This window comes from Balaenoptera borealis (assembly GCF_965194805.1).
Source record: "Balaenoptera borealis genome assembly, chromosome: 4".
Classification (NCBI taxonomy): domain Eukaryota; kingdom Metazoa; phylum Chordata; class Mammalia; order Artiodactyla; family Balaenopteridae; genus Balaenoptera; species Balaenoptera borealis.
Genome location: NC_138861.1, coordinates 61,743,476 through 61,757,899, shown reverse-complemented (window position 1 = coordinate 61,757,899; position 14,424 = coordinate 61,743,476). Strand labels below are relative to the sequence as shown.

The following is a 14,424-nucleotide window of genomic DNA, read 5'->3' as shown; positions in this document are numbered from 1 at the left end:
CTCCTGTCTCCATAACATTCCTATGTATCATACAGCAGTTTAATGCTGCAGTCTATACACATGTGAACAGCCAATGTTCACCAGACATAGAAAGTCTCTAACACAAATGCTGAACGAAGGGCAAAAAGAAATAGAAGAAGTAATGCACAAAAAAGCAAATCATCTTTAAGAGCCTAAAAAAGGTAAACGAATATATTACATCTTTGAAATAAGAATCAAATGTCTGGAAAACAGAACATTTGATAAACAAAACAGCGCTTGGATGTTAAAACTCTCTTGGATGTTAATGACATAATAGCAAAAATGGAAAAATTCAGCAGGAAGAACAGTAAATACCAGGAGAGAAAAGAAAAGAAAAGAATTAGATCTGTCTAGAAACCCTAACTACAAATTTCCCAGAAAGAATACTGAAAATCATAGGGGAAACGTTTCAAAGAAAAAATACAAGAAAATTTCCCAGAGGTAAAAGATATTAGTTTTGTGTTTTAAAAAGTCTACAAGTATACAGCACAAGAGATGAGAAAAAATGAGCACAAAGGCAGTTTATCACTATGAAATTTCAAGACACTAGGAACAAAATGATCCTACAAACTTTGAAAGACAGAAAAAAAAAAGAGGTCACATAGAAATAATTGAGAATTAGAATAGCAAATGACTTTTCAAGAGCATTACTGGAGTCTAGAAAATAATGAGCAAGTTTATAAATTCTGAGAAAAATATATTATAGGTTGGAATGGCATACATACGTGTGTGTTCAGATGATCAAGAGTAAGAGTAGAAGAAAGACTTCTTATATACCCTTATACTTTTAACCTTTTATATACTTTTCTTCCGTGTATAGAAGCTTAATTCTTATATAAAATTTTTCCTTTGTATATAGTTTTTTCATGAAACGACTGAAAGATATGACCTACCAGAATGAATGAATACTCTAAAAGATAAGAAAAAGAATGCAGAAAACAGGAGATCCAATACAAGAGACATGCAGTAGGAATCCCTTGGAGGATGGTAAAAAGAAGCCCCAGGACAGAAGCTGTGTAGGAGCTCAGGCAGGAGCTAGAACACAGAGAACTCTCTGGGACATGTCTCTAAGAAGACTCAAGGACAGGATACTTGAGTGTGTAGCATTTAGAGGAGAAGAGTTTGGGGATGACTTCGTGAAAAGTAGTAGAAAATGAGACAAAAATCAAGACATTCACTAACTCTAGGAGAAACAAAGTTTAATAAGAAAAGAAACATAAGCAGAGCATGCTAAGTGACTCAACTGTCAAGAGAGACACATGTTGTGAGAATAATATGAACTCTGAATATCAATATCAGTATTGATACACACACACACACACACACACACAAATGAATCTATATATAAAACAGAAAGAGACTCACAGACATAGAAAACAAACTCAAACTTATGGTTATCAAAGGGGAAAGGGAGGGGAGGAGGGATAAATTAAGAGTATGGGATTAACAGATACAAACTACTATACATAAAATAGAAAAGCAACAAAGATTTACTGTATAGCACAGGGAACTATGGATATATTCAATATCTTGTAATAACCTATAACGTAAGATAATCTGAAAAAAAATACATAACTGAATCACTTTGCTGTACACCTGAAACTAACACAATATTGTAAGTCAACTAAACTTCAATAAAAAAGAGAAGAATAAATAAAAGCAGTTATTTTTGAGAAGCAGAGATATGGGAAAAAAACCCACAGGACTACAGCTTTATACAATTCCTGTGAAATGATCTGATCATTGTAACCAGGTATATGTATTAGCTTTGACTAAAAATTAAGTTAAAACTAAAAAGAGCTAAAGACATTTAAATCCTTTTTATTTTGTCCTCAGTATATGATAGTTAAAATAAACACTTACAGTGGATGTGTACACTCTTGAATATTGCACATTCTTCTAATAGGTTTTGGCTTTTTGTTGGCCTCACAGAAGCTACGGTGAACCATTTTATTATCACTTTTCCTACGGCATCCATATTTAGTGTACTGGAAACCTGGTAAGGGAAATATATTTCTTTGGATTTAATCACTTATTCATTCCATCATACATTTGATCATTCACTCATTCATTCATTCATCAAATATTTATTGAGTCATAAGTCAGGCACTGTTCTAGGTGCTGAAGTTTCAGAAGCAAATTAAATAGTTCAATAAAAATTAAATAAACAAAAATCCTTTATCTTTAATAAATATTACAAAGTATTAAATAGCAACTGCATGCTTGTTAATAAACTAGACCCTGATAAATAGTCTCCTGTGAGAGTCAGATATGAAAACTATGGCGACAATACCCAGTGACATAGGCTTCTACAGGAAAGACATATAGAAAATTGTAGGTCTCTTTGAACGGCTGAAGTACCATATGTGAAGGGGGTGGGAGATGGGAAAGGATCTGTTCTTAAAAGCCTTGAATGCCAGACAAATGTTTGGACTTTATCCAGGGAGTTATTGAAGGTCTCCACAAGCACTGACTTAGACATTTAAAAAAATATATGTGTATATATTTTTTAATTTTGAAAAATTTCAAATCTACAAAAAAGGTGTAAGGAAAGCACAATGAACATGTTACATGCCTTGCATCTAGATTAACCTTGTGTTACCGTGTCACCATATTTGATATATATTTATATATATATTAATTATAATATATAATACACATACTATATATACACTTATATATAAAATGTTGCTGAACCATTTGAGAGTAAGTTGCTGACATCCTGATTCTTCACTTCTAAATACCTCAGCTCATAACAAGCACATTCTCTTATATAACTACAATATAATCTTAAAATCAGAATATTTAACACAAATATAATACTATTATTTAGTATAAAGACGATATTCAAAATTTATCATTTGTCCCTAGAATGTTCTTTATAGCAATGTTTTTCCAGTCAATGATCATGCACTGCATTTAGTTTCCACAGAATTAGTTTGGAATAGTTTCTGAGCCTCTTTTTGTCTTTTAGTATTTTTGAAATGTATAAGCCAGCTGTTTTGTAAAATGTCCCACAATTTGGGTTTATTTGTCAACTAATGATTAGATTCATTCAGGTTTTCACTTTGGGCAAGAATATTACATGAATTATGTTGTGTCAAATATCATATATTAACGCATATATGTGGAATCTAGAAAACGGTACAGATGAACCGGTTTGCAAGGCAGAAAGAGAGACACAGACGTAGAGAACAAACATATGGACACCAAGGGGGGAAAGAGGGGGTGGATGAATTGGGAGATTGGGACTAACATGTATACACTAACATGTATAAAATAGATAACTAATGAGAACCTGCTGAATAGCACAGGGAACTCTACTTCACTTCGCTGTACAGTAGAAACTAACACAACATTGTAAAACAACTATACCTCCATAAAAAAAAGAATTATGTTGTGTCTTTAGGGTAACACGTTAGGAGACTGAAGGATCTGAATCAGGGAAATAATATAATTCTACTCAAATTCATTCATTCATTCATTCATTCATCCATTCAAGAAAAATTACCCTGGAAATAAATGAAGAGAAGAAAATCAAATTTAGTTGGCTAGTTAAGAGACCTTTGCAATAATCTTCCCTTCCAAAGTTGTGAAGGAAACCTGGTGAGGGAGGAATAGATCTGGTAGATATCAAAAAAGTGTATCTGATAAGTCTTGTGACCAAGTAGATGTTGACAATACAATAGAAGGGAGGATCCAAATTAAATAAGCATCTTGTGATGAATAAAGTGTCATTTAAAATAATTATCTAAAAACATTTTATGCCCCCTCTGGAGAAAAAAAAAAACTTTAAAAATACATCCTTGAGTTTAAAATTATGAAATATTTACCCAGGCATTCCCTATACAAACAACAAAATAATTTCTTGTTCTCAATTATTCAGTATCATTGTGAGAGAATTCTGTCTAGGCCAGTTCCATTCTGGAGCATTTGTTGTTCTGAACTAGAGGAATGGATGATGGCAGAGATTGAGAAACTCTGAGAACAGCTTAATGGATCTACTCTAGAGAGAGCAGAGAGGCAGCAGAATGCAGTACGAACATGTATGAAGAAGCCAGACTACCTCCCTGGGTTTGTATCTCATGGCCCCGGGCAAATTACTGATCTCCCCTGTGCTTCAGTTTCCCTATCAGTACGATAGAGGTAATAATAGTACTGACCTCATAGAGCCATTGTGAGCATTCATCATTAATACGTAAAATGGTATCTGGTACATAGTGCAACTAAGAGCTCTTTCATTATTAACACTGAAAAGAAATGCATAGGTATGGAAAGTAAAAGTGGAAAAGAAGAAAGGCAAGAACCAGAGGACACTGAATTTAGGAGAGTCTGGAAAGAGTAAAGTGACTAAGGGTACCACTACATGGATATGAGACAAGGAGGAAAGGCCAGGGGATTTTAGGAAGGTCTACCACTGTTATGAATGGATTCCTATCCTTTGTAGATCCTGAGATTTCAGTCAAAATGCTTTGTATTATTCAGTTTTGGTTATAGTTGGTGTTTCTCAGATTGTGGCCTCAATTAGAGACAATCCTTAAGGCAGAAGGAAGAAGATTGGCTTTTATATGAATTACATTTTAATATAATAAATGTGTTCAATTGTTACCTCCACCACAGGGTTTGGAACACTGAGACCAGCTCTTCAATGCCCACTCAAAAGTATCTAATTCTTCCTGGATGACATTGTTGTTGTTGATTGTAGGTGCAGAGTCCTCATGGATGATGTACTTATATGTCAGGCTAGAGCGCGTATCATTCTCTTGAGGTATAATCTAACATACACATGAAATAGATATGTAAATCACCTGAGTTTTAAATTTGAATGAAAAAATGACAAATATTTCAGAATGTGTATCTTATTAAAATTGGAAGACTTTCAAGTAGCTTCTAAAAATAGAATGTTTTTCTATCACTAAAGTACAGGTATGCCCTGTTTAAGAAAAAAAAAAAGCAAATATATAAAATATCTTGACATTAAAAAGTAAAAAAAAATCCACCGAAGAGTAAGAAAAAAATTTGTATTATAAAAATAATAACCTTACAATAAAATTCACCACAAATTTCCTCAAGTTATATATCTCCTGAGTGTACTTAAAAATTATTGTTTAAAAGACTGTTTTGTTATGATAATAAAGATAATAATGTTCCATCCAGAAAATATAGATATCATGGAAAAATATAAAGAGAATAAAAATCATCCATAATCCAGTAAACCAGAGAAAACTAAAGTCACTTTTATTATTTTGGGATATTGCCTCAAGATATTTGCATATTATGTGTGTGTGTGTGTGTGTGTGTGTGTGTGTGTGTACACATACATACTTTTCTGGTCCTGCTTATTTCACTTAATGTGTCACACACATTTCCCAAGACAGTAAATATTCTTTGAAGACATACTTTTAAATGTCAGCATAGTGTTTAATCCTAGTGTACGTTATTTAATCATATAAATGAATATTTATATTTTGATTAAAATTTATCCCCAGTTCTGTGATGATTTCTGATTCTCTTTAGTGTGCTAAAGGGTACAAACACTTTTTTATAGCTCTCATAATAGACTAGTGAATGGCGCTTCAGAATAGTTAGAACAATTATCACTTTCATAATGAAAGTATATGACAATGCCCCCATTCAGCACTGCATATTATATCATTTTCCTCTTTGTTAACCGAATGGGCAAAAGATTGTTGTTTTAATTGCTATTTCTTTGATAAATAGTAAAGTTTAATTTTCCTAAGTTTATTGGTCACTTGCATTTTGTCCACTATGTGTTGCATGTTCATGTTAGGTCCTCTTTTTTTTATTGCTATACATACCTTTTTTTCCTAAATAATCTATGCAATAGGAATATTAATCCTTTTTATTAATCCTTTTTCTTAATCCTATAAGAAACTTTGCAAACATATTCTCAGTTTTTTATTTGACTTTTAGTTCATTAGCAAAGCACTCTTTTTTAAAAAAATAGTTTTTACTGACTTTCATGTAGCTTTTATAGGATTATATCCATTACATAAAAGGAGAAACGTGTAGTTCATTAGTATTTTAAACTAAACTTTTAGAAACAGCTTTTATTTGATACTAAACCCACTAGGATGAAGGATTTGGTTATCTGGGTTCTCTTTTTTCCCCCTTAGTCTTTGTTTTTAAAACAGTATTAAAAATTGAGCATCAATCCCTATATTGGCCCTTATATGTGGCCAGATGTCTAAGCTTTCAACCCCAGACGGCCTAGCTGCCATGCTCTGGGGCTCCGAACCTGGGGTTCCAGTCTTTCAGAGAGGAAAAGAAAGGCCATGATGACAGAGCACTGCTTGTCCATAACCCCTGTCCTAGCTACGCATCTCCTTCTTATATCGCCAGCCCACATGGCTCCTTGGGGTCACACTAATATCACTGGCAAAGACTTAAGGCAGGGCTCTGAGGCCAGACACCTGTGCTCCTGGAAAAGAACGCTCTGTAATTACATACGAGTAAAACAGAGCTTCTGATCGCCAATCATTCAAACTTAAAATAATCTAAATAAGAGTCTGATTAATGTATATTTTCCTATAAAATTATCTAACCTAAGGAAGAGAATGAGAGTCCAGAAATAAGCCCACTTAAATCTGGACAATTAATTTCTGACATAGATGAAAAGGCAATTTAATGGAGAAAGGACAGTTTTTTCAACAAATGGTGCTGGACATTGTGGCGGCTTGAAAGATGTGTCCACAAGTCTTTTGACACTTTCCTTCTCAGTAAATGGAGCTTAATTCTCCTCCCCTTCAGTGGGGGGCTGGACTCAGTGACTTGCTTCTAGTAAATAGCAGCAGACATGAAAGGATGTCACTTCTAAGATTACGGTTAAGACTGACTTCTGTCTTGGTTGCACTCTCTCACTTTCTCAGTCACTTGAATCACTCACTGTTGGAAGCCAGCTGTCATGTGATAAGGACACTTAAGCAGCCAGTGGGCTCATGTAGTAAGGAACAGAGGCCTGCCAACCACCATGTGAAGAAGCTTGGGAGAAATCTTCCAAGGCCTTTCAACTACCATGTGACTGAGCCGGGAACTGAAAAGATTCTCCGCATTGGAGGCTTGAGGCGACTGCTGCCACAGCTGAGCGCATCCTCGTGAGATACCCTGAGCCAGAACTAGCCAGGTAAGCTACTACCAGATACCTGACCCAGAGGAACTATGAGATAATAATGCTGCTTGTGTTCAGCTACCAAGTTTGGGGTAATCTGTTATGCAGCAATAGATAATATGGACATCCACATGCAAAACTAAGAACCTAACCTAGACAAAATGTATATAAAAATTAGCTTAAATGGTTCATAAATTTAAATGATTAAAATGCAAAATGTAAAACTATAAAACTTACCAAAAAAAGAAAATATTTTGACCTTGGATTAGGCAAAAAACAAAAATCTTATATAATAAGAAAGTCTGGATCCGTAAAAGGAAAAATTGATAAATTGGACTTCAATAAAGTTAAAATATTTTCTTCGTGAAAGACACTACTAAGAGAAGGAAAAGAAACTACAGACTAGAAGAAAATATTTGAAAGCCACATTTCACAGAAGACATATATTGAGTGTATATAAAGAACTCTGAAAACTTAAAAAGAAAAAAGCAACCCACTTTAACAATGGGCAAAATATTTGAACAGACACTTTAACAATGAGACATAATTTTCAAATTTAAAAAAAGACTTGGAACTGAGTGGGAAGATTTGATTTTAGATTAGTATAATATTTTTATAGGGAATCCAATAAATATTGGTATACAGAATCTAATAATATTCAGATTAAGTTGATGGCTTCTGCTTTTGTCCATGAGGAGGTAACAGAATTGCCTTCCTGATATTAAAAACAATAAAACTGGATAGAATATTTGAGGGAATTTTTTCTGCAATGAATAACATGGCAAAGGACAATGATCCCTGTGAGAACAGTAACATGCCAGGCAGGTCCCGGCTTCCTGACAGGGCCGGGTCTGGACCCTGGTACTGGCAGCAGGAGCCCAAGCCAAAACAGCAGTCTCACTGAACTGAGCAGGAGGGTGGAGTTTTGGAACTTTCAGGGCAGGGCACTAAAGAAAAGGGGGCTTCGTGGAGGGGGGTCCAGAAAGCTGCATGCGTCTGAGACTGAGGGCTGGTCCGTGCACGCCCAGGCCAAGACACCATGCCGTCTGTGAATGAGTGGTTGCTGCAGGGCTGAGAGCAGGACAGAGATACCTGAGGACAGGCAGGGCTGAGGGCTCTAGGTGTTCTTATGGCCTCCCTAACACTTCAGGTATTCAGTTAAGGCACCAGAAAGCCATGCCATAAAAATAAGAACAAAATTGAAATAGACCAGCCCTAAGAAAGGATAAACCAAGCCTCAAAGGATTGGTGGGAAGGGACAATAAATTAACTACCAGACAGAATAAAACCTAGTGCTTTTAAGGAAGGCAACATAAACCAAATGCCCTACAACTTGTCATCTATACTGCTCAGTGTACAATAAAAAAGTGTAAGAAGTATGAAAATGTGAACCATAATCAAGAAAAAAGAAAAGCAGCCCATAGAAACAGACAGTATGAAGCCTCAGGACTTAGAGGAAAAGTTGGACATAATGAGTGAAAATACATGGACATCTCAGCAGAGAAATGAAAATTATAAAAAAAGAAAAAAGCATCGAATGGAAATTCTAGAAAACAAAAGTACACCATCTGACATGTAAACTTTACTGGATGGGCTCAATGACAGATTGGAGACCTCATAAGACAGTCAGTGAACTTGAACACAGTTCAACAGAAATTATCCAATTTGAAGAACAGAGGAAAGACAAAGATTACAAAAGGATGAACAAAGTCTAAGACACTTGTGGAACAATTTCAACTGGTTTAACACACATGTAAATGAGTCCCAGGAATAGAAAAGAAAGAGATGGGGAAAAAACATAAACTTGAAGACATAATGGAAAATTTACCTCAATTTGGTGAAAAACATCAATCTACAGAGCCAAGATGCTTGGTGAACCCCAAGCCAGATACATACAAAGAACATCACAAACTAAGCATGTAGCAGACAAACTATGAAACAAACAAACCAAAACAAAACAAAAAGATAAGGAGAAAATTGTAAAATGCAGCCAGAGAAAACTGACACATTAAATGCACAGCAGCAACGTAAATGAGGTTGACTTCTCATCATAAATAACAGCTTCAAGAAGACAAATGCTACATAAATGAGTCAAAGACAGCTCCTGTATATTGGCGACCCCTAGGTCGCTTATTTATTCACAGCAAGTTGAGACCCACCCATTAGCTCTAAAGCCAGCTGGCACCAAACTCAGATTTTCACATATCCAGTTGTTTTAAATGTGGCCCAAAAAAGTACATTTCTAGCCAACTGGAGCCTGCTTGCTTTGCACCCCAAATCCACTAATTATAAATAAGACTTTGTGGCTATCAGGACCCCAAGCTGCTGCTGCTACCTTTTGGAGTTCTCAGACCCAGAGTCTGCCTGCTGTGCTGCTGAGTGACATTACCTAGACACATAAACCCCTTCTCGAGTTCCCCTTCCCTCACGAGTTACCTTGCCCTTGTCTCCCTCCTGATGGTGGCCCCATAAGCAAACCTGCTAAGGCATCACCCAAACAATATGTGTGGGTGCTACTGCCACCTCATGGTCATATCTATTTCCTAGATCAGCCCCCAAATTCCTGGAACTCCCTACAACAACAGAAAAACATCTTTAAAGTGCTGAGAGAGAAAAAAAAACAAAACAAAAACTAGCCACCCCCAATTTTATATCTAGTGAAGATATCCTTTAAGAATGAGGGTGAAATAAAGATGTTTTCAGAGAATTGAAAGCTGAGAGAATAATTTGCTAGCATGCATACCCGCACCACGAGAAATGCTAAGGGAAGTTCTTTATATTGAAGGTAAATGATACTAGATGGAAAATCAGATTTACAGAGAAAAACGAAGAAAATCAGAGATGGTAAATATGTGGCTAAATATAAAAATCTATTTTTTCTCTTCTTGTCTTTAAAACATAACTGATTACTGGGGCTTCCCTGGTGGCGCAGTGGTTGAGAATCTGCCTGCCAATGCAGGGGACATGGGTTCGAGCCCTGGTCTGGGAAGATCCCACATGCCGCGGAGCAACTGGGCCCGTGAGCCACAACTACTGAGCCTGCACGTCTGGAGCCTGTGCTCTGCAACAGGAGAGGCCGCGATAGTGAGAGGCCCGCACACCATGATGAAGAGTGGCTTGCTGCAACTAGAGAAAGCCCTCACACAGAAACGAAGACCCAACACAGCCAAAAATAAAAATCAATAAATAATTAAATAATTTAAAAAACCCCCCAAAACAAACAAAAAAACATAACTGATTACTAAAATCAAAAATCATAATACTGTATTATTTGGTTTATAACATATATATAATAAAATATATGACAAAACTGCCCAAAGAATAAAGAGGGGAGGATAAATGGAATTATAAAAAACAAGCAAGGTAAACATGTTTTGAGATAAATTAATTATAAAAATATAAACAAAACCAACTACATAGCGAGCCTGTAATGCCACATACCAAGACAATAACAGGATCATGTAAAGGTCCATCGGTGTGAAGAGTTTCAATGTCATCTTCAATGTTATAATCCCATTCCACACCAAGATCTATGAAGGTCTTCGACTTGGCTTCCTCCCCTTTTCCATTTAAAATATAGTGGCCTGTAGCCTGATTCTTAATTGCTGAAGGATGAAAAATGAGTAACCGGCATACATTTTATTTTATCATACTACAGCTTTGAAGCTCCATATTAAGTCTATCCCCTTACATAAATGAAAGACCGTGTTTATGAGCATCAAAGCAATCAAAATGAGTGTTACTTCTGATAGGACTCCTACTTCATTCATTAGGCATTCAAAATTCTCAAGAAGCATTCCTAACCAGTCAAAAACAGTGGCAAGATGGTTAAGTAAGAAATAAAAATTAACAAATATTCCCATTTGAAAACACTGCCGAAGAGGTTAACAGTTTCTAACCCATTCATCATATACATTTCCTCAGGAAGGTGGAAATATTTTAAAAATAATGGCTATTTCCACAACAATTAATACAAATGATTTATGCTAGGACAGAATATAACATAACGTCTTTTTTACTGTGTATCTTTTTCAAGTTAAGTCAAAATATTATAGGTACTCGAAACAGTTGAACTAATTTTTAGGCCAACAAACAATTAGTCCTTATGACTATAAAATTCTAAGGTCACATTACCTACTTATATGACCAGGAAAAGCTCTTTACTCGTGATAGAATTTGTAATATACTGTAGATTTACTATACATTATAAAATAAAATGCTTTCTCCAATGGATAAAAAATAACAAACGGGATTTTAAAGTTTGGAGGTACATTGGTGTTTAATGATGTTAGGAAATAAAATTTCAAAAGTTGTTACCATTACCGAAAATGTGCAGAAAACATGAGTAATTTTAGTTAAATGCATTTATTCCCCTTGAAATTTTTAAAGTAGTCTAATTTTTCCAAGGAGAATAATCTAAATTCTAGAATGAAAAGTAGGGAATTTCAGTTACTGGAGAAAGAAATACAGCCAGACAGCAGAGACTATTTTGGAATCTAGTAGTGAATATACTTTAAATACCAAAAAGAAAAAATTCTATGAAACACCATAAAACAATCCATCTTTTAAGTTACATAAGTTTAGAAAAGTAATTTACTATAAATTTTCATAGGTTTGACAGATGTGTCAGTTTCAGAAATCTTCTTAGTGCTTTTATAGCTCAAGGAATATGTGAAAGCTATGTTTACATTTGTACATTCACTTTGAATACAAACCCCTTTAGAGTGACATTTCTACATGATCCTCTCATAAAGGAGGAAAAGAATCTTCTTTTGGAAATTATAAACAGGATAATTTGCATATAATAAACAGAAAACATGCAGAAAATGAATCTGCATGTGCCAGTCAGAAACTGGACACATAACAGATATCAGGAAAATTTTTATTGGACTAGTAAAATCCACATGTGGTTGCTTTTCAGTCAAAGAACTTAAAATGCACTAAAAGAAAAGGCATGCAGTATGGCACCAACCAAAATATCAGAACTAATTTGTCAACATAAACGTGGCAAATTTTTCTGATATTATTCTTAATTTAGTGCATTTTATTAACATTTTTTTTCTCATTTCCTAATACAGAGCAAAAATGCATAATAACTTCAAACTTGTGAAATTATTTTTTTCCCTCATGTCATGATGAACCAACCCAGGTTTCACCAAAAATTGAAACTCTAGTTTTGAATATTTCTTATTTTAGAGAAAGAATAGTTGGGAGAAATGACCAACAAAAACCACGTAATAATGCATTTACATATAATTTTGAATTTTATGTGTATATATAGATATAGATATATACATATGTATCTATATCTATATATTATTTCTTTGACATTTCTATGTTTCAGTGCATGTTAAAGCAGAGCCAGCAGACAGAAACACTTACCAAGAATATGAGGAGAAGCCTCGTCTTCTTGGATTAACACATGTCTAGCACCAGGGGGTATATCAAACATCTTAAGGTACCCTTTGCATGTGTAGTAAATATTGGAGGGAGCAAAGAAGAAAACAAAAGCAACAACCATGGTTAGTCAGGCATTACATTCTTACTGCTCCTGTGTGCAGAAGAGGGCATCCATAAACCGAAAGAAGCAGTTTCAGAAATTAATTTCAAAGCATTGGTAGCTTTCGTGACATCTGGCATAAGATCAGAGGAATCTTTTTTTTAATTAAGCTGAGGAAAAAAAATTAATCTAGTTTCTAACCCATTAGTCACTTATTTTGTGCTGACCTACAAATTGTGTCAACAATAATTCAGGCAAATACTATACTCCCCTGTGTCCCTCGATGTGATTTTAGTTTTCTAAACTATCCTTTTGAATAGGGGTCCATTTTTAGTGCAATTAGTTGGTGAACTTCTTGAGATATTTTATCTGTCTGTATACTATTTTAAAAGCCTAAGTGGCTAGTATAAACAGCTAAACTTCTAATTAATGAAATATCTTCAGATTTAAACACCTGCTTTATTCTAAAGAAATTACAAAAGAAAAATCAATGAGTAGTTTTCATTTATATTGTGATCAGCAATTAATTTGAAAGCTTTAAACAAGTTTTAAAGGGGAATGTTTTAAAATATATGCTGTAGATTTGGTTGGAATATGTCTGCAGGTTATGTCGTGCATTGCCTCTACACGTACCCTAAGTTCAATCTTCTAATTGAGAAATCACAAAACCAATATGCTGAATAAGTTGTCTTGGGTTTTAAAATCACATATCAATCATATTGCAGTCATTGTCTTATATAACAAACTTTCTTAGTATTATCACGTGTCCTAAAAATTATCTTAAGATCATTTAGAATTAAGATCCTAACCATAAGTCAACAATAATCAGGGCAAATAGAGAAACCAAGATGTTTTACCTTGCTTGTAAGAAAAAAATGAATATAGGAAGATTATGCAACTTACACACCTTCATTACATCATGAAACCTATAATTCATATATTACGTATTGACAGAAATTCAGTTATAAATACAAAATTGCTTATGGAATCAGAAAGAAATCTGTTTTCCTGTCATTTCCTATATGGATAATCATTACCTTGGTGTAGATTTACCTAACTCTTTTACAATATTTATTAGTGTCTTAACTAAATGGAGTGGTCATTTTGGGGTCAGGGTTTTCAGCACCTGAGCCTGGGTGATACTCAGTACATGAAATGTACCATGTTTGCCTGAGTACCAATAGCTGGAAGTAACATGCTTAAGATGCCAAGTGTAGCAAAACAGCTTGATGCCATTTATGGATGCCCATCTTTCTGCAGTTTGCTACAACTTACCCAGTACATTTTTAGCTTCCCTTGTTTCAGCAAGAGAAATATTACGAGCTCCTTTGGGTAAAGTGAAGGCGCCTCTCATCTTCCCTTAAATAGAATGTCTTTAATTAGTGGAGGGTTCATGTTTATCAAAGTCTTGTTGTTTCATTGACTATACTATAAGCTATATATATTTTATTAGGTAATATATAAAATATGTTCTGTAATTTTATATGTTGAAATCAAAATGCATTTATAACAGTTAGCTAATGCCAGTAAACTGTTAATAGTCAATGAAAGTAAGACTAAGCATGAATGAGAAATGATATAGTTGATTTGAAGTTGAATACTTGCAGATTTCATTTTCCAGCAACTTGAATTCTTTATGGCACCTCTTGCTTAAATTTTTCCCTGTTGGAAAAGGTTAATTAGTCTATTGAATAACTACGATGATAACATTAGTTCAAAGAAATGGATGTTAGATTATCTTCAAACAGTTTGAATCTGTAAGACTGATTAAAGC

At 34.6% G+C, this 14,424-nt stretch overlaps 1 protein-coding gene across 5 annotated transcripts in view; it reads right to left on the bottom strand.

The window, feature by feature from the left end:
• The window catches only part of ADAMTS3 (ADAM metallopeptidase with thrombospondin type 1 motif 3), a 291,386-nt gene that overhangs the window by 16,745 nt on the left and 260,217 nt on the right, over positions 1-14,424 (bottom strand). For 3 of the 5 annotated variants that reach the window (XM_082390069.1, XM_082390070.1, XM_082390071.1), the window contains exons 16-19: positions 12,533-12,613; positions 10,592-10,755; positions 4,631-4,796; positions 1,885-2,017 (exon numbers count right to left, since the gene is read on the bottom strand). In XM_082390069.1, coding sequence (XP_082246195.1) covers positions 1,885-2,017; positions 4,631-4,796; positions 10,592-10,755; positions 12,533-12,613 — 544 coding nt within the window. Of the gene's footprint in view, positions 1-1,884; positions 2,018-4,630; positions 4,797-10,591; positions 10,756-12,532; positions 12,614-13,925; positions 14,010-14,251; positions 14,313-14,424 lie in introns of all 5 variants that reach the window. The other 2 variants (XM_082390073.1, XM_082390072.1) reach the window with 2 other exon arrangements.